The 22314-nt window shown below is 25.1% G+C and overlaps 2 protein-coding genes across 2 annotated transcripts; both read left to right on the top strand.

Moving 5' to 3' along the window:
- Positions 1-3020: 3020 nt before the first annotated feature.
- LOC126550992 (uncharacterized) lies at positions 3021-7417 on the top strand. Its single transcript, XM_050203747.1, has 5 exons — positions 3021-3298; positions 3458-3514; positions 3819-3944; positions 4505-4594; positions 7326-7417. The coding sequence occupies exons 1-5, from the start codon at positions 3151-3153 to the stop codon at positions 7415-7417; spliced, it is 513 nt and encodes a 170-aa protein (XP_050059704.1). The 5' UTR covers positions 3021-3150.
- Positions 7300-22194, top strand: LOC114124904 (uncharacterized). Its single transcript, XM_050204655.1, has 14 exons — positions 7300-7394; positions 8526-8696; positions 9508-9522; positions 10452-10511; positions 10656-10715; positions 12386-12442; positions 16108-16140; positions 18294-18350; positions 18504-18578; positions 18759-18820; positions 20646-20678; positions 21044-21070; positions 21469-21501; positions 22001-22194. Exons 2-14 carry the CDS (start codon positions 8663-8665, stop codon positions 22028-22030), a joined length of 576 nt encoding a protein of 191 aa, XP_050060612.1. The 5' UTR covers positions 7300-7394; positions 8526-8662; the 3' UTR covers positions 22031-22194.
- The last annotated feature ends 120 nt before the right edge of the window (positions 22195-22314 follow it).

Genomic DNA, 22314 nt, shown 5'->3' with positions numbered 1-22314 from the left:
GTCAATTCCACACCAAACACTGCACACGCCTAATGGTATCCGTTCGTTTTCAAGTACCATTGCCAACGCGTATGCCGTTGGCGCAGTTGTCTTTCCCTGGATCTCGTTCCGTCGCAATTGAACGGTTCGAATCTTTTGAGCGCAAGTTGAACTCCAGTAACGTCCTGCGTTGAGCGTATTTTGATGAGTTTATATTAATGGTCGCTCGGCTATATGTCCGTGATAGCAGCGACATCGGCGTGATAAATCATACACCTGTAAAAACAGACAAAATCGGACTAGGATTTTTCTTGGAACGTAAGTGTGAAATGATCATAAAATAAGCATACATAAAGGTTATTACCGAAAGGAAATTGAAAACATACGGGGAAGTGATAATTACATTTTGCTAATTAAAAATAAACACACAACGTTTTCAAAACGTATCTGGAGGCGGAAATTCAGAACAAAGAAAAATACAAATCCAACAAATAAATAATATGTTAACTGTTTTGTACTTTACAATGTGCATTGATTATAGTGTGAATAGATTGTACATTTCATGACCGATTTATTTTTGTACCTAACGTTATAATCTCCGAAAATTTCGGTGTGAACGGCATTATTTTCAGTCCAGCCAAAAGGCCAATTTTCAAAATATTCAGAAATATTTACAATATTATAATATAAGATATAATTATATAATTATAATTATAATTCATATATATAATTACATATATATAATTCAAAAATGTATATAGATAAATACAGTTTTATTTTAGAGCTATATTTCGCAAAAATCGTATAAAATATTAAGTGTTTTGTCATTCGTCAAAGGTTAGGAAATACTGCAATAACCATTGGCGCAATCACATTAAACATTAGTCATCTAAATTTAAAAAATAAATTATTTTTTGAACGTAGAATTTCAATAATATTGTTAATAGCAAAATTATTATACATAACTTAAAAATCGTATTGTTTAAACCTTTTAAACTCTACCGTCAACGGTGTTAACGAAGATAAAAATACAAAACATTTATATAACCTACCAAAGTGGCTAGTAAAAACAATTGTTGGGATTTGAGTATTTCATAGATGCAAATTGGCGTGTGTAGATAAGTAATTAAAAAAAGCGGGCAAGTGGGTACTGTTCTGCTGTACATTAGGGGGTGGGGTGGACCTCGGACTAGAGTAGGTTAAATTTGAATGCAATGATAGGTATCATTGTAAAACGAAGATGATTTGTCAGCCTAGGATATAATTTCGAGTGGTTGGTGAAAAAGGTGGTTTATGTTTTAATGGCCTGATTACACCAAAATTTAAGTTCTTTTATAATTATTGTAAGCTAAACTTATGAAAAATCTTGTATTAAATTTTCAACTCTTAGTTACCTATACAAACATTTTTATGAATTATACCTACAAAATAATTTGCAAACATTCATAATTTTGACGAATTTTCGTCAAAATTTGAACTTCAAATGCTAATAAAAAAAAATTGTGACTATGTATTCTTAAAATTTTTTAAACACTATAAGAATAACATATGAGGAACTTTGTATAAAATTTTCAAGTATTTTGATAGTGCCAAAAAAATTTTATCGACACTTCAAAAATATTTTTTTAGAAAAATTGAAAATTTCAGTTGTCTATAAATAGCTCAAAAAAATTCAAAATATTTTAAAAATTAAATCACGTAAAGAAAACGCGAATCTTAATAACTGGTAACACTTTCAAGTACCTACGATTTATACTTTTTGAATAATAACAAATATTTAAAATCGTTTGGGATAAATCGTTGTCGTTACGCTATTTCGTAAAAATTTAAAATTCAAACGCACATAAAATTTTTCCTATAATGATGTTATGAGTTTTCTCTATAGCTACTTGAAGGAAAACTTATGGAAAACTTAGTGTTATAATTTTAATCCTTAGTTATGAACACAAAAAATTTTATGATTTTTCAACTTCAAAATTACTTGTAAATTTTCGCGTTTTCGATAGATTTCGTAAAAATTTGAACTATAAACGCTTATAATTTTTAATTTTTTTTAGCTTCAATAAAAACAACTCATAAGGAACCTTGTATTAAATTTTCAAAACTTTTTGGTCATCCAAAAATTTTTTATCGACACTTTAAAAAAAATTTCTCAAAAAAATTGAAAATTTCAATGGTCTATAAATAACTTAAAAAAAGTCTAAAATTTAACTATATACAGATACTACTGACATTAACATTTGGTGAAAATTTCAAGTATTTTCAGTGATTAGTTTTTGAATATTACAACCATAAAAAAAAATCGATTTGGTCGAAAACTGGTTTTGCGTAAAAATTGCCGTTTTTAACACACATCATTGTAAAATCAATACATTCATCACTTCGTTCAGAAACTAAAATAACTCTGTCGAAATTCAATAGATAATAATACAAAGTCGAGTTCATAATGTCATCATTCTGTCCATCTGTCGTTTTATAGATGAAGGCCCGACACCCAAACTCACCAGAGTTAGAATTAGTGCGGGAAGCGAAAGAGTGTAGGTCTTCCATATCACTAGTAACATTGCCATTTAACTAAAGCGGTCGCTACCGGCACTACCCATCCACACATCAAATTTTGGACTCAACAACCGGATGATACCGTATCAGCTCCCGCTAGACATGAATAATTTAATTTAACGCATGTTTAATAGGTCTTTATCAGGTCATATTATTCTACCCCTTTGTTATTGTGATTTAATGTAGAGTACCATTTTGATTTTATTATTATTATTTTTCCACGTGTAAAATTATTAATGAAATATTATGATCAAAAATCAATTTTAAATTTTTAAATTATAATATTATATAGATCTCCGTGTGGTTTGTGAATATTCCATTATTTTCGAAATACTTTGCGAAAAACTGTTTTTGTGAGAACTGAAAGACCACCTGTTTAATCTAACAAATACGGTGTTATACAGAGTTTTTATATGTATAAAGAAGTAAAATAGTTTATTTATTTATTCAGTTGGAGTGTAACACCTTTTGGTTCTCGCGTGTTTAAAGCACAAACACAAGGTTAAGCTATACAGAAAATCCATAAAAATTTCTTTAGTGTATTTCATCAACTTATTTTTTAAACTTTGTTAGAAATAATTTCATTGAAAGTAGTATTTATCGCATTTAAAAATGATGATTAATACGTTTAAATTTTCGAAAGGCCTTATAATTTCCATAACTTATATTGTGATAATTTTAACTTTTGTAAAATGTGCTGGTTCTGGTACAAGTGGTTCTGATACAGAAGATAATAAAAAACAGCCCGTTCCAGATTTTGGTACGTATTACGACTCTATAGATACTTACAATTATTTTTAAATAATTATCAATCATCTAATATCTTTAATTATCATGATAGATGAATATTTCATACTTTTATGTATTCTAATTTATTTTTAAAAAAAATATAGTATTAAATTACTTTTGTTTTATTTAGAACCGGGCGGCGTAGATGATAAAAATTATTTTCAGTATCATTTTCGAAGTACTTATCGTAAGTCAATTATATTGTTTTTTTTTTTGTACATCTTGTTAAAGATAATTATTCTGCATTTAAATACTTCTTGACAACAAAAACTCTACTTATAGAAATATTTTCGATTATTAATTATAACAGTCAATCAAGAAAATAAATATCATCAAACACCACATATTAATAGTTAAAAATTAAAAATCTTATACTTATTAATTTATTAATACCTAATAAGAAAAAAATTATGGAATTACTTAAATGTTATTTTACTTTTTTAAATTAATTGTTTTTTCCAAATTTAACAAAAACTTTTTTATTTGTTTAGCGGGTCGACTTAAATTGAGTCCAAAGCATTATTTTGCTTCAAAATATGGCAAGTTTTCAAAACTATTAAAATTCAATTCTAGAAGTACATTTATCATTAAGTTTGTGCAATTATTTGATTTCTTTCGTAAAAAAAGTGGTTTCTGAATATGTCATTGGATTTATGTGTGGATCAAGAATAAAATATTTAATATAAAAAAATAATATATTCTAATTTATAGTTTTATACATAAATTAATTTTAACCATTATTCGTAACTATTCAATTAGTATTGAGTTATAAACATAATTGTAATAAATTATATTTTAAATTATTTTTTATAGGTTGTCCATATATAGGTTTGTGTTATACTATTTAATATTAGATTCAACAATTAAAGTTTTAGTGAAAATTACTAATTTTAAAGGGATGTTTTCTTTATTACAGATAAAGAATATTACAGATTTTATTATAGATAACTGATAGTACATTATACTGTTGTACTATTTTAAACGATTACCTATATTTTAAATTAAAAATTTTTAAAATTACCATTCATATTATAAGAAAATATTTTGCTCATTGGTTAAAATATGTATCGATCTTATACTTATCTATGATTTTCAATAGCCTCATATATACATGTAATATACAATTTACATGTGATAACTTGATTTATATTTAAATGTTAGTATATTCGGTTTTTAGTATTGCCAGATTTGAAGTATATAAATATGGATCCACTAAATGTGAGAAATGAATATGAATACTACAAAGAAAGAATATATATAGATAAAAGTAAGTAATATATTTTAAATAATATTATACGTTTATTAATGAAAATTTGTCTTACTCTTAATGTTAAAGTCGCGATACAATTATAATATACTTAGAACAACGATAAATTACAATCGATATTTTAGAGAAATTATGTTCTATGTCTCAGATCTATCCTCCCGCTAAAAGCCTCGGTCATAGAGTTCAATCGGGAAATATATTGTTATACCTGACCGCCGACGGCTATTTCGTTCTATTACGTTCGTGGGCCCTCTCCACATAAACTGCTCTAAATGACCTTCCCTAGCTGAGTTAATAGAGTTTAACACAAATTATACCTACGCCTTAGAAACAGAGGCCAATCAAACCTCGAGTGGACGCACTAAGAGAAATGTGGTCGTGGTGTACGTTTGTAAAAAATTATGAATCCTAGTAACGGGTCGAGATCAAAACTTCGTCTTGCATCCCAGTGAAAAAGTAGTGTCGGATAATATTTAATTTTTCCTCGGCCTTGCGCCACGCTTTTCAGTATGAAGAAGGGATTGTAAAATTTCCCGATTTTGATCTGTAAACTTTACTAATGTTAAACTCTCCTGGGTCTATTTCAATACTACTGAAGGTCACTTAAGTAACCATAGAAAAAAATTCAAAGCATCATAATAGGAAAAATTTTAAGTGCATTTGAATTTTAATTTTTTACGAAAAAGCGTTACAATAACGATTTATCCTTAAACGATTTTAAATATTTGTTATTATTCAAAAATTATAAGTCGTAGATACTTGAAAATGTCACCAGTTATTTAGATTGGCATTTTCTTTACATGATTTAAATTTCAAAATATTTTGACTTTTTTTTAACTACTTATAGACAACTGAAATTTTCAATTTTTCTGAAAATTTTTTTTTTTGAAGTGAAGTGTAGTCCGCTGTCGTATGGTGTTCAAATAGTATATATTGGCGTCAAATGAAATAACACAGGAATTTACTAAGTATATAATTAATGATTTATTGAATAAAACACTGTAGAATGAATATATTAACACTGATATATTATTACGATTTACGAGATGCTCGGATTAAAACTATATGACGCTCTGTTATAAAACCTAAAGGGTGCTCTGTGTAGTCACGCTCGTGTCGTTCACTCACTCTAGACTTTTCTTGACTGACTCCCGACCACCGACCGGCCCGTCGCAATGGTCCGTCCGGGACCTTCGGTATGTGCTGACCCAGCCATTTCGGTCATGTAGCCTATCGTGGGAACTGAAATGATCACACACTTTTACCCTGAGTCAAATACATACACACTACATAGTACATACATACATACTTGCCTACACACATACTCTGTATATGGGTGAGTTTTTTTTTGAAGTATGAATATAATTTTTTTGGCCCAAAAAAAAATACATGAAAATTTAATACAAAGTTCCTCATATGTTATTCTTATAGTGATTAAAAAATCGGAATTTATTCACACCACTTTTATATTTTATGTAGTTGAATTCCTCACACAGTGTCAGTGTTGATTATTCATCATGAACAATAAAAGAATTAATAATCAACAATCGTTGACTAGAGAAATACCTTAAATCTGATTGAGACATTAGTCAATATTTAGATATCTTTATAATTTTAAAATAATTATTTTACAAATATCGGTTGACGATAATAAAAATGAAAGGAAAATAAATATTATTTGAATTGATAATCACAGTCGCAGTTCACCTATAATAGTTAATTAATAGTTTATCAATAAAATTGCAAACAACTCGGAATAATTTACACATTTCTTCAGGTAAACATAATAATATAATATTGACCCCGAAGAGTTTACTACTACTCACCTCCTGTAGATACTAGATGGACACCCCCCAAAGTTTTTTCAATTTTACTTTTAAAATATTATTATACAATTTTACACTAATTCTACAATAACTAATTATTAATAACCATATTAATATATTATATATTTTACTACTTAAGAAATTGTTATTAATTCATTCAATTTTTTATTTCAGGAAATGGTAATTAATTCATCAAATAGTCAATATCATGATTTAAGTATATTAATAAAATGATTTAACAGTCAGTTTTTACTCACTTAACTTGGATGTATAACATCTAATTTAACAGACTTCCCTACTAAATTTAGTATTAATTTTAGTCGTGGCTACAAAATGTGGTGTGTTGCCACCGCAACCATATTGGTGAAGTCGTATCGTAATACAAAAAATGTAATTTAAGAATAATTGTCTTATAGTATATCTATAAATCTTATATCTTATAATATCTATACATGTTATTCTTCATGTATGTCATTAGGATAAAAGAGTTATAAGTCAACCCAATAAAAATACCTTGAAAAAAAGTTATAGTTAAAATGACATGATTAGGTTAGGTTAGGTTAGGTTAAGTTAGGAATTATGATTTGATGATTCGAAAAAAAAACCATCGATGAATGCACTACAATATTAACTACAGATTTAAATTATACAACAACTTTACGATTCAAACACTAACATTGACTTGCTGCTAATGAAGGTTCAAAAGAAATCATGAAAATCAGACAATGTTATAAAAATCGTAGGTACTATTTAATATGTATGAATATAGAATTTTGTTGTGAAAACTTCCTCAACTAAATTACAGAAAGTAATTATTTACTCAGTTTACATCCGTAAATTTAATAATTTAATAAATGTCTTCAAATGTAAAACAATTAATTATAAATTATGTTTATGTGTTTTAGAATATGAAGACCGTTTGAAAAACTTAAGGGATATTAAAAATGAAATAGAAATTGAGGACAATGCATTCGGTAAATTATTTGAATGCTATTAAAAAATTATCATAGTTTGTCTTATTTTAGTATAATTAATCTAAATTAGAACCTTATTATATTTTTAAATTTGTAACTTTAGTCTTTTTTGATACCGCACCCTTGGAGCAAGACCGCCTCTTCTTTAAACTTGTGGGTTTGAGACATATAATTTTCAAACTTCAAATTATAAGAAGAATGAAGAGAAAGAAATAAGAGAATGTAATTTCTATGTTATTTTAACGATTTAAACCTTTTATTTAACATTATTATCAGTATTTAAATTAGTCTAGATTCCGATATTGATATCTTCTTGTTATTAATAGAATTTAACTATTTGTGGCGGTATACCATTTTGCAGTAAAATTTTATTTTATTCTGATGATTATATCATCGAATATAATAATATTATATTAGACACAAAAGTATCAAATTTAGAAATGGTCTTGGTCTAAGGGTGTTATAAAATATTTTAATAATGATTTGCTCAACGATATTCATCCGATGTCATACATTTTTAATCTAGTGTAGTATTTAGAAAGTCTGTAAATAAAAAACACTAACCAGTTTCAATTGATATACTTTTTCCATGTCTGGAGAACGTTAAGAATGATAGCGAAAACAAAACTAGCAGTATGCGCTAACATTCCTGTTTTTTAGTCATAGGATTTTTTCAAAAAGATTTGGCCTTTTGCAATATACAATACCAAATAAAAATTTATATTTTTTATCAAAAAAAAAAAAAAAAAATTAGTATAATTTAACATACTTGCTTTTTACATATTGATAAACATTGCACCTATTATAGGTGAGCAGCTTTCCCCGTTTTAATTATTTTATGACATTTCGCGTTTAATATGCAACAAAAATAAAAATGAATTGGCTATCATGAAAAGTTAAATAATAGTTTTTAAAAGGACTAACATTCGTTAGTCTTTACAAAATAAGTTTGAATATAAGCCTGTAAAACTAAATAAAAATGAATTACTGTAGCCTGTACTATAGCAGATTTCCTAGTCCTTTCACATACAAATTTCTAAGACATAATATTATATTATACAACATATAACTAATAACCATTTTATTCTTTCATGACCATCCATTGTCCTGAAACTGATATTTGAATGTCAGCTCAAGCTATTAAAAAAACTTATGAAGCATCAGAAACTGCATACATAAGAGTTCATGATAATTTTGAAAACAATGTAAATGAAGAGGAATTGGAAAATACTAAAAATGTTGCAATTAAAGATTACATAAGAAATCAAATGTCTATCTCTACACTGAGATCAACAATACCTGGTAGTTTAAACATATTTATAAAGTATTTGTTTTTAATATGGTTGTATATAAGACGTTATATTATACACTATTCAGTCAAGCAAAGTGTAAGTACGTATTCATTGAAATTTTCTGGAAAAATTGAAAGCTCAGATGTTTTGTTGAGAAATTAATTATTAATACAATCTCATATTATTGACAAAATAGGTTGGTACTAATAATGACCATATATATATATATATAAATGTAGATAAATATTTAACAACAGAAAGTCAATATTTTGTAAAAAAAAAAATTGTTATCTTTTATCAACCATAATGTAAATAACCTACTGAATCTACTATTTTATTAAAATATTATAACAATCAATAATTGATATTATTTTCCTAAAACACGCACTATTTGTCGAAATTGAACCTTGAATATGTTCTTACAATTATTTAACTAGGCATTTATATAATGTAAATTAAATAACACGACTTTGTGATAACGTTAATACTGTAAAAAAACTAGTATGCATACTACCTATACACTAGTAAACCAAGTATGCACCATATGACTGGACAGCATCAAAAAATATGTATTATAATTTATTTTTTGGAATATTTTAATATATTAACTTTATTAACATTTTATACTGATACGTATTTACACTTATAAAATATTCATATTGATTGTATATTTCAACAATGTTAACCTATACCTACATACTCGACTATACTCCGTACTAGAATAAAATCGAATTAAATTTATGTGTTTCTAACAGTTAAGTATGAGGAAATCGATTTCTTTTATGTAATTAACAACTATGAACTTTACATCGATCCAACAGAAGAAATCCTTTACCGTGAGTAAACCCTCAATTAATTAAATTATATATATTTAAGCCTTGTATACTTTTTAATTGCATACTACAGTAATAAGTAAATAATAATTTTTTTTGACATTTATTTAACTTAATTTACCCGAAGTTTCAACTGTTGTAAACAAAATATTATACATCAGTAAAATGTAATCGGAGTTTATGTTGTCGATCGTCGTTATTAATTTAGGTCTGAAATTAATACTTAAAAAAATACCTGTTGATACAGTGCATCGATATTCAATGATTTATCTTAATGAATAATTCACAATGCCGATTAATGGTATCACATAGATTTATTACTTAATGGTGTAATACGTACAACGAAACATAATGTTGATATGGAGGATATTTTATTCCGGATAGCTGGACTGGCTTGAATAAGGGAGCCGCAACGGGCGGTATCGGGCCTTTAGAGGCGTGAAAAAAGAAAATACAATAATTACGACTTTAGTATTAACAAATCATATAATGTAAATGGGAGGCGAGTTACACACACTTTTCCACGGTTTGATGTAAGTCGTGTAAAGATATGTGTTCTCGTAGTGAAACCTGAGTAGGCTCGCTGAGGTGGGACCGAACTGATGGTCCTAAAAAGAACCCTTTTCGTCGGTCACGATGGTAGATTGACTGTACGTGCAAAACCGCGTGTTAGCCGCTGGTAATTACACGCAAAGTAAAATGTTCAGTTGTGTCGCCTCGTCCTACGAGTGTCTTCGCTGCTGGGTCGGGAACGTAATTCATAGGTTTGTAAATAATATGTGCGTTGTAAGTTTAGTTTACTACAGGGAAATTTTTAAATAATACAATTTTGGCCGACATTTGTATTATTTTTTATTGCACTATGAATGATTATGTAACCAGAATGATTATAATTAATTACAAATATAAATACATTTTTTATTATAATTCAGGTAAGAATGTTATAAAAGAAGAAATTTCAGCTTTAGAGGTGGCAATTAAATCAATCATCGGTAATTCATTTGTTTATTTAATGGAGTGATTTGTTTAATTGTATTACTAAAGTGCAAAAAAATAATGGTGACTGGATGAGTTGCGTGGCTGGTTTTTTTTTTATTATTGTTGTTTTGTTTTTTTTTTTTTATTTATTATTACAGATTTTGAAAAAAATAAATGTTATCCACTAAGTCCTTTAGAATTTTATGAAGTAACTTTCCGTAAGTAAATACGTTTTTAAATTTTATAATTATTGCTTAAGAATCAACAACACAGTTATTGATTATTACTTTATTAGTTGCTATGGCTTTATTGATGGTGGTATTGTGTGTGCGATATACGGGGCAGTTTTCGTATTAAGTTTAACTTTCAAAAATAGAAGTACCTAAGCTACTTAAACTGATTTTTGTTTCATATTAACCAAAAATAATGATAATACATGTTTAATATTCAAACATGAATTAAGTGCGTTTGTACTTATAAATATTATTATTTTAACTTTAATACTTTTTATAAATACTTTTTTTTTAAAAAAAAAAACTTTAGAGAGTTTTTCAAATAAAATATAACTAATATTAAATTGTTTATTTCTATATTGTTTGGGAATATAAATAGTATACGATTGTAAGTATTAATTATATTATTTAATCAATATATAGTAATCACTATTCAATTCATTACATTTTTAAAATGTACCAAATATTATGTTGGATTCATGCATAAATAACGCGCATTTCTGCCGCCCTATTCCCCTATATGTCAATTTTGAACTTCTTTTTCTAATAATAACTGTGTGTCATTATTATGGCGAAATGCCCGTAATTATTTTGCAAAAGTCGTGCTTCTAATCCTTTTCTTAAGTATGCTTCTCACTTTGATAGTTAATACTCACTATTCTTATAATAATTAATATATTTACAAAAAAAATAAGGTAATTTAAAAATTAGCGTGAGGTCATAGACATTGTTTACAGTGATTGGAAAGGATAGACAATGTTGGATATTTCATAGTTTTATCAACATTTCAGTATAACAATGATATAAATCCTTACAATAAAATATATAAACACCTTTAAAGTCCTCCAAGTGGTCCATAGTACCAAAAAAAAACGGGGATCACAATATTAGATAATACAATACTAAATGTCGTAACTCATAGTATATTTTACTTTGTAACAATAAGGATAGGATAATGAAATATAAAATATTGACGTTACAAAAACAAAAACAAAAAAAAAAACCAATGTAATAATGAATTATATAAGATTATAATTTATCAACAATTTATTATAGGTTTTATATATTATACCTATTCGTTTTTATTTAATTTTTAATTTTACCATCAATGCTTTCTTTTCTTAGACATTGTCATAAATAACTAGATATTGACATTAATTTCTTACTAATTCAGTTGCTATCGTTATTGACTAGACATTTTCAACATAGACAAAATGTCATCTTTTCCGGTAACATATAATATAATATTCTTAATGAGTTTAAAAAGAGTATTTTGTATTCTTTCCAAAGTTTCACTTGAATTTTAACATTATCTATAACTTTCTCAGGTCTAATTTTCTTCATGCTATTTACTAAATGAGAATTCGCTGTTATTATTTCAGAACCCGGCAATTCTTTCCATCGTCTAAAATATAAACAATCGATCTCAAATTTTTGTTTCTTTTTTTTTAATTTTCATCTATCTTGAGTCTTGACATAATAAATAGTTTTTTTATTTCTTAAACTGCTCTCATTTTTTTTTTACTTCTATTTAGTATATACTTTTAAAGATAGAATGTAAACTTGAACTACAATAATTTTTGCTAAGTCTCTTTCTAACTAAAATCACCTAGATTACATAAATTATATGGGTGAATTTAATAATATGTTCGTAGTTTTACCAAACGAAGACGATGACTGTAAGAATTATGAAGAAATGAAAATTCAAGTTGGTAAGTTTTTAAAAATAACATTTGATTACGTAAAATTAAAGAAAAATGAAAAAAAATGACCCTTTTAAAAATAATCACCAGGAGTTATTGACATGAAAATCCTCATAAAACTTTTATCATTTTAACTAAAACCTAAAATAACATTATGGATAAAAAATAATTATAAATATCTATAAAAAAACAATAATTACTATATTCCTTGTTTTACACTAAATTTAAAATACCATCAAATGTATATTTATTTTGAACTTGTCAGTAAGAAATAAAAAATTCGAATTCGATTATAGTATTCCATTTACTTTTATACATCTCAACCAAAATTACTTTGGTGAATAATAGGATAAAATTTGATTCGTATATTATTATACATTTTATAACTTAACAATTAACTGTAGAATATAATCTTAACTACATATCAAAGTAATAACGTGATGTTGTATGTAGTCATATCGACATATTGACATGTTGTGCATGTATTATTTAAATATTTCTATTTTCTACTAATCGGTCCGCTTTCTATAGCTATACTTAAAATCAATCACCACCATAGTTAATATCACCTACCTATGTTAATTTCAAACTTCTAACGATAAGATAATGTGGTCTTTTAGATTTAACGATATTGTGTGCAAATACTGTAAATACAGATGAGCGGTTTTTCAGTGAAAAAATGTTTTTTCTTTACATTTTATGATCAATTACGGTGCATATTTTAAAAATTTAAATTTATAGGTATTATTAGTACCACGATTATAAAATCCATTACCTGCCAAAAATAATTTTAATATTTTATGAACAGTTTTGTATGATCATTTTAAATTTATATATTCAATTATAGCACTTAACCTACGTAAGTACATCGTTACCCTACTTTTTTTATTATTAAAATTTTTATTTATTCTTCAAGAAGATAATGGGCAATGTCCAATGGAATATGAATTGTAATAATTTTTGCAAAAGTTAAGCAATCGACTTCGTTTTAATTTTAAACGCTATGATTTTTTTTTTTTTTTAATTAATCAAACTGAAATGATATACAACTTTTGTAGAATCGAGTATTTTTTTGAATTTAAGCTCACTAATATATAACTATAAAGTACCTAACTAAAAGTTTAAAATATAAATTACATATTTTTAAGTCATATTTAATTAGAAAATGACTGATTAAGGTTATTTATTAATTATAGAAGAATGTTTAAATAATTCAAAGTTAACATACCAACATGGTAATTTATTTTTAAATTAATTTGAAATAATAAATAATTTATTAACATTTTTAGTTTATTATCTTTTAAGAATACCTAACACTTATTTAACACTTATTTATCGATTTCTAGACTAAACAATGATTTTAATTTTATGTTATAACTGTTATAAGTAATAATTACTTATTTATTTTATTTAATAAGGCTCAGAAGATATAGCATTAAAAAATTTAATATTTAGCGCTTTAATATAAATTTATAGAATTAAAATAAGTGCCAAAAAAAGCACTAAAAATTTCAGTGTAATGTGTCAGATATTATTTTTAACATAATCAAACCATTATATTTATAGTATAAATTATTCGATGTGATCGCCAATCACATCATTATTTTCTTCATCATATATACAAATATATGCCTTTGAGTAGCACTTAGTACAATAGTACTATTAACACCTAGTTACAACTTCTGTGCCCAGGGTCATTAGTTATTATTATAATATATTTTCAATAAAGCCTGGAATTTGATGCATTTCTATCTTTTTATATAATACTTACATTCAAGGCTCTTATTTATAGAAATTTAACTTATATCAAGCACAATTCAATGGTGCAAATTGCATTTTAAATTTGTTGGTTTTCTACTGTTTGAAATATCATTTTTCTTATCAATGTTGGTGCATTTTATACATTTTTTTTACTTTTTTTACGTAATTTTTTTTTTTGTTTATAATAATTATGCACATGGAAATATTATGCAAGCTTTAATCGTCTACACAACACATTTAATGGTAAGAAAGTGTTTACTATTTTCCTAAATATCAAATTTCACTTCCATTAGTTTCTACAGTTTAAGTAATAAAAAATTAAGAAACAAGAAAAAAAAACCTTTTAGTTTTTCTTTTTTATTTTAATCTAGTCATCAAGATAAATATTCTTAGTATTATATTTGTGTGATATTTTTAATTTAAGTTAATTATTAATTTTTATGTTATTTTATGCGTTTTTTCAGATTTTTTGTCATCAAGTTCCGGGCCCTAGTTATTACTTATTTTGATACCTATACTAGTTATACCTTGTATTAATGTTAATATGTTGGATGATTTATTTTTTGATAATTTATTCTGTAGATGACTTTTGTAAGTATATAACTTAATAGTATTAGAAAAATTTAAATTGCTTGAGCACGCCCCTGAACAAATTAACTTACGACACTACACTTTAGTAAAAATAACACAATAAATAATACATAATAATATACCTCATATTAAAAAAAATAAACTGAAACGGCAATCGAATATATCTGATACTTTATAACATTCAAACAAAAATTTACTAATACATTTTTTGTGCATTATATTTTAGTGGTTCCAAATATTGTGAATGACACATATAGTAATGTTTTTATTATATTTTTCTTTTTTAATCATTCAAAATAATTTTATATGATTACGAGCACGGCCAAACGAACGTACGGTTGGTGACTCCGTCTACCACGAAGTTACTACACTAGATAACAACAACTTAATATTTTAAGAACAAATGATTTTGCTTGCTATTTTACCATTTTTACTCAACAAAAATCTTTTTACTATACAAATACTTATCATTCATATTAATTTTACAATACGATTAAATACTTTATATGCCACAGCTGTTGGTGTGTTAACATTAATAAAAATATTACGTTTTCATTAATCAGCGACGATGGAAGCTAATAATTATACATCACCAACTTGAACGTTTCTTTGACCACGATTATTAGATATTTATTTATTAGCTAATTTTTATAGAAATAAGTTTTATACTATTATTATTTTTTCCCATCATGATAATGTCAATTTTTATATGTAATTTTTTTTTTAGTTTTAAGTATGAACTTGCTCGAAATCTTGATTGTATAAATATTTCGAATTTGGTGTAATAATAATTCATATTTTATTTTATTTTATTAAGCTTAAGATAAATTTCAACTTTTCTCATCATTTATTAACATTATTAAAATTAATTATTATTATTATTGGTACAAATATTTAAATTTTAATAAATGAATTTATTGTAGTAAAAATAGTATAAAATTCATTATTTTAGATTTATTTTAGGAAGAAATGCATAATAATTTAACACACACCTCTTTAATTCCTCAGTTAAATAAGATCGAAAATCTTTACTCGCATTTTGTTTTTTATAAATGTTTAAAGTTGGAATTTTAACAATATTCATAAAAATAGCGAAAATTAGTAAATTATTTTGTAAAGTTAAAAATTCATAAAAGTTTTTTATATTACAACTAAAATTTAAAATTTGATTAAGACAATTATTTATTAGTTGTTCAATGAAAATAGTAACTCACTCGACACTTAATGTACAGTAGAACGGTACCCCCTTCGAGTACCTACCTCATTCCTCTTTATTTAATAATAACATACTTGTTAAAGTTTTATATTTTTAATTTTCATAGGCTATGAAGACTTATGCAAAAAGATGAAAAGTAGTAAGTCGTCTAACTTTACGATATAATAATATTAAATAGTCATATTATTATTCTGAAAATAATTTAAAAACTTTAATATTTCATTATCATTTAATATTAGTTATAATTATTATTATTTCAGTGAATATAATTATTCTGAAAAATTAAAAAAAAAATCATAATACAACTTTTTTTTAATATGACGACTTTCGAAATAAAAAAAAACGTTAATATTTTATTAATATGGATTTTAGACAAATAAACACGAGCCCGAAAGAGTTGATGAGGGAATTATCAATGATTATAAATTTAGAACGATTCATATTATTTACTTTTTTAATATTATATTAGTATTTCATATAATATATGTTTTATTCATTAAATATTTAATAATTCAGTTTTATTTTCATATCAATTTTTAAATACAAAACTGTTATGAAAACTTTAAATACTTTGTAACATTTAAGATTGAAAAATTTCAATTTACTTTTTTTTTTTATCAAACATTTATCGTTTTAATATTCTTATTTCTTAATATATATATCTATGTTTATTGTTTATTAACTAGTTAAGGAGGTATATTAATATGGTTTTCAATTGTTAATCTCAATTTAATTTTTAATATTAAATATTCAAATAATGAATAAAATAAAATAAAGATAGTTCGTATTAAAGAATAATGATAGAGATTTTTATTTTCTATTATAAACGGTATAGTTCTGTTTATTATACTTAATGTCTGAATACAATATTGACAACATTTTACAACTGTAACGTCTCTCATATTTTAATCAATAATTTTTTATGAAATCGTATTGAATCTTATATTCTGATCTATTTAAATTGCATAGTGATAAATTTATTAGATCTGAATGTTAGACTCCGGAGAATTTTAGCATGTTCTACGCTCAACAATATCCTACTTGTTTTCGTTTATGTTTAGTTGATCCTTAAATATGATATACACATATAGTAGATTGTTATAATGTTAAATATATAAATCCCACGTGCGAAACGATTTGACGACAATTATTAGAAACAAGAAAACATGCAAAAGCCAGTGTGAAAATCGTAGTACTCGTAGTATAATTTGAATGAAACAATTCAACTAAAACCACATGTCTCTACGGGAGAAAATCGATCTCAAGTATCCGCCAAAAGGAAATCAAACAACCAAAATACCAAATTGTATTGTGAAATCAACACTGACCCCCGTGGAGTATAATCTCCATAGTCTCTGCCGCCAAATAATATTTGTAATAGCATTCACGGTCTTAGATATTATATTCGGAATCAAGTCGTAACTGTTTAAAGTATTGACTTCCGATTTTTTTTTTTTTTTTTTATATTTAATAGTATTAATATGTATTAAATTGGATTATTATATATTATGTTACTGGACATAGTGTTGGATCGTAACAGATGAAGGTATATTATATTTTGAAATATTAAGGTACGCAACACAGTCGATATAAAATCTATTAAAAACAGTAGACCTTATCTCGATATTGGCAAATTAAAAGAGTTGTTGAATCACCATTGGCAGATCCCACCAACATAACCTACCGATATTTCAGTGGAGTGAACATATCAAGAAATATTTTAAAAATTTAAGAAAATTGTTGTGAATACGCTGATCGTGACAAAGGCCTCTTGAAGTTAGGTACACACGGATGGTAACATGATGGGTAAGTATAGGGTTGCAATGCCATTAAATAATAACTCATTTTATGACGGCAAAAGAACAGAGAAGCACTGAAACTGACGTACTAAATCAGTGAGAAACATGACATGGATATAAAGTTCAACTCAGAATTGTTAGAAGTGATATGGTGAAATAGTGATGAATAAGTGATCAGACCAGTTCAGATGTGTTTTCGGAGTCAATTCCGATGGACTTGAATATTAAACGATAAATATGATAATAAAACAGTTTGTATTAATTTGTAGTTGAACTAGTGCGGAAAGCTATAATAAATTATATAAGTAATGTTATTACATATTTTACAATAAGTACTAAAATTATGCAAACGCCGAATAACGTTTTTTCAAACACACGTTACTACTTACATAATTATAAAGTTACCTACATATTATCATTAAATTTTAATAATTGACTTAAGATCATTGTTTTCAATTTAAAATATATTAACGTTTCCTTTTGTTTTATTTAGTTTATGTAGAAGGCAACGAAAATTCCATGTCATATTTAGTTAGGTTAAAGGCACAAGGTAATTTATTTTTAAATAAATATCTTTAAGTAACAATAACTTTACACACTAAAAAAAATGTTTAGTTATTATTTAAATATTAAATAGTATTAAAATAATATATATTTTTTTTAATGAATGAAATCTTAGTTTAATTAATGATTATGTTTTAAGGATATATCGGAATCCATCAAACTCTACATGAATTTATGTATGCTGCTGTAAGATTGAACGAATATTTCATAAAACGTAAGTATTAATTTTTAAATTTTGTACTTTCAAATTATCTTTTATGTTTATTTTGCCAAGAAAAACATATTCTTGAGAATGTTTTTTTTTAAATTTGTTTAAAATACATTTTTGTTTTACACTAATGAATATTATATTTTACCAGTTACATTAAGGCTATGCCTACATAATCATTTTTAGGACACGACATTGTTATTGGTAAAGAACTCAGTAGATACATTATTGATATGGACCTTCTCCACGTAAGTTTTAAACTACCTATTAAATAATGTTAAAATAAAATAATAAAATTAGACAAAGACTACTTATTATTTTTAATTAAGAAATTAGAATTTATCTCTAAAAATATATTCTGTCTAACATAATATAATATTATTAGTTTAGATCATAATTTTTGATAAATGTTAAAATTAATTTCAAAATATTTCTTGAACCATGTAGATTATTTTAAATATAATATACTAGTAACTATAAACTAACATAATATATATACAATTCGCATCATAGCAACAAGATATTATGTAATATCCGTTACCATTTTGGTTTAATGATATATTATAATATTTAAAAAAACTTATTTATACTCTGATAATTTCTCGGGATTAAAAGTTCTTTTAAAAATTTAGTGTTCAACACAATCTTGTTGAATTCCTTGGTACTTAATTTATAGAGAGAACTCAATTGACTTTAAATAACAATACAATCATAAATTGTAAAAAGCTGAGTAAATTAATCTCATACAAGTATTAATTCACAAAACATTAAATCAACCTTATATTGTACTACTTAACTACTTGACATAGATTCATTCAAGAGATTATTTATGTTCATTTCACTGAACATTCTTTTTACAATTTGAACGATGTGGCGTGTACAATAAGAAAAATGAATATTTGTAATTTATTATAATTTATAACACAAAGATTAGATTGGTACATAATTAACTTTTCCAGAATATATGCGGACACAAAATCGGTTTGGCGCTATCCATTTTGCCGCTAGCCGTTTTGGCGCCAACTAACCTAATAGAATTTGTATTAAAATTGTATATAAAAAATTATTAAAAGATTAAGTAAAAATATAAATCTATAGTAAAAGATTAAAACATAGTGAATAGTTAATTATAAAATTGTACTTAAAACATTATTATAGCCCGCCGATGTATAATATTATATACTAAAAGATGACCAATAGAAATCCTTACTTAATATGTCGGTTAGTGAGTAAAATAAAAAAAGAGTGGTCAAGTGAGATACGCTATGTTCTATAGTATAGGTCACTATAACAGATATATTAAATTTGAATCCAATGATAATTGTCATTGTATACGAAAAACGATTCTGAACGGAGATGATTTGTCAGCCTAAGTTATATAATTTCCAGTGATTGGTGAAAAATATTGTTTGTGTTTTAATGGCCTGAAAACATACAAATTTAAATTCTTTTATAATTATTGTAAGCCAAACATATGGAAAATATTATATTTAATTTTCAAATCTTAGCTACTTATACAAACATTTTTATGAATTAATCACACAAAATAATTTGCAATTATTGAATTATCCATGATTTATATATTTATCAATATTTGAACTTCAAAGTTCAAATGCTAATAAAAAAAAATGAGTTTATGTATTCTTATAATTTTTGAATCACTATAAGATTAACTAATGAGGAATTTTGAATTAAGTTTTCAAGTATTTTGACTTAGCTAAACAATTTTTTTCAATATTTATAGAAAAAAATCTAAACAAGAAAAAATTTTAGTTGTGTGTAATTAATAACTCAAAAAAACAGAAAATATTTTAAAAATTTAACTGTATATAGATGACATTAATATAAACATTTAATGAAAATTTCAAGTATTCAAAGAGTTTAGTTTTTGAGATACAACCATATAAAAAAATCGATTCGGTCAAAAACTAGTTTTGCGTAAAAATTTCATTTTTCCATTACTTTTTTTTTTATTTCTCTCACTTTTTTTAAAAAAATTATATAATAACTTCATTCAGAATCAAAAAAATTAAAGATTTATAAAAAGTAAAATATGGATTTTATATTTTTCAGGAACCGAGTGAAAAACAAGAAATACAACCGATTGTAAGGAACCTTCTATTAAATTATCAAGTTTTTTTGGACAGCTGAAATTTTCTTATTGACACAAAAAAAAAACTTAGATAAATTGAAAATTTCAGTTGTCTATAAATAACTCAAAAATACCAATAATATTTAAAAAAATTAACTGTATGTAGAAGACAATAATATAATCATTTAATGAAAATTTCAAATATTTACTCGAACCACCCTATAGTTTAAAATTGAATCATTATTTCAACAATTTATGCTGTACACAATTACAAAAAAAAAGCACACATCATTGTAAAAATCAATACATTCATACGAAGTGTTCAGAATCTAAAAAATTAAAGATTTATAAAAAGTAAAATTTGAATTTTATGTTTCAGAAAAATATGCTTGCAAAACTACAAGAGGTAGTAAAGAAATTTGTATTAAATTTTCAAGTCTTTTTAGACAGCCAATATTTTTTAGCGACACAAAAAAAATATATTTAAATAAAGCGAAAATTTTAGTTGTGTGTAATTAATAACTCAAAAAAACAGAAAATATTTTAAAAATTTAACTGTATATAGATGACATTAATATAAACATTTAATGAAAATTTCAAGTATTCAAAGAGTTTAGTTTTTGAGATACAACCATATAAAAAAATCAATTCGGTCAAAAACTAGTTTTGCGTAAAAATTTCATTTTTCCATTACTTTTTTTTTTGTTTCTCTCACTTTTTTTAAAAAATTATATAATAACTTCATTCAGAATCAAAAAAATTAAAGATTTATAAAAAGTAAAATATGGGTTTTATATTTTTCAGGAACCGAGTGAAAAACAAGAAATACAACCGATTGTAAGGAACCTTCTATTAAATTATCAAGTTTTTTTGGACAGCCGAAATTTTTTTATCGACCTTAAAAAAAAATACTTAGAAAAATCGGAAATTTCAGTTATCTATAAACAACTCAAAAAAACCGAAAATATTTTAAAAATTTAACTGTATAGTGTATATAGATGACATTAATATAAACATTTAATGAAAATTTCAAGTATTCAAAGAGTTTAGTTTTTGAGTTACAACCATATGAAAAAATCGATTTGGTCAAAAACTAGTTTTGCGTAAAAATTTCGTTTTTCCGTTACTTTTTTTTTTTGTTTTTCTCACTTTTTTTGAAAAATGTTGGAAAAAATTTACTTTTGACCTCTATTATGCACCAAGAATATTTACTTTTCCATCGGAAATCACACCCGTAGTTTGAAAGAAAGCATTATTTCGACAAGTTATCACTTCGTTCAGAATCAAAAAAATTAAAGATTTATAAAAACTAAAATATGAATTTTATATGTTTCAGGAAGATGATTCAGATATTACAAACAATTAACAAATTGGTTATTGAAAAATATGTGTTTCACAGAATTTTTAATAGATATTAATACATTTATATTTTATTGATTTGTACGCTAATATACGCCACTAAAATACTATACTAAACTATTTGTAACTATTTAATCAATATTAAAATTAAAATATATATAAAAGTACTTACATACCGAGTTTTTCGTGTCCTTGTACCATATATTTTATAATAAAGTGCGCTTCAATATTGAACCATTTGAACTTCATGATTGATGATAATTTCAGATACGAGTCGTTTAGTGTTCTAAA

The sequence above is a fragment of the Aphis gossypii genome, chromosome 3 (genome assembly GCF_020184175.1).
Source record: "Aphis gossypii isolate Hap1 chromosome 3, ASM2018417v2, whole genome shotgun sequence".
NCBI lineage: Eukaryota > Metazoa > Arthropoda > Insecta > Hemiptera > Aphididae > Aphis > Aphis gossypii.
This window is presented reverse-complemented; position numbering and strand designations above follow the sequence as displayed.

Excerpts from the sequence above, each read along its gene's own strand:
- LOC126550992 (XM_050203747.1), top strand. The coding sequence starts at position 3,151 with ATGATGATTAATACGTTTAAATTTTCGAAAGGCCTTATAATTTCCATA. Across the intron at positions 3,299-3,457 it reads ACAGCCCGTTCCAGATTTTG|AACCGGGCGGCGTAGATGAT; the intron begins GTACGTATTACG and ends TGTTTTATTTAG. Across the intron at positions 3,945-4,504 it reads GCAATTATTTGATTTCTTTC|TATTGCCAGATTTGAAGTAT; the intron begins GTAAAAAAAGTG and ends TTCGGTTTTTAG.
- LOC114124904 (XM_050204655.1), top strand. The coding sequence starts at position 8,663 with ATGTCTATCTCTACACTGAGATCAACAATACCTG. Across the intron at positions 10,716-12,385 it reads ATTTTATGAAGTAACTTTCC|TTTTACCAAACGAAGACGAT; the intron begins GTAAGTAAATAC and ends ATATGTTCGTAG. Across the intron at positions 18,821-20,645 it reads TTGATATGGACCTTCTCCAC|GAACCGAGTGAAAAACAAGA; the intron begins GTAAGTTTTAAA and ends TATATTTTTCAG.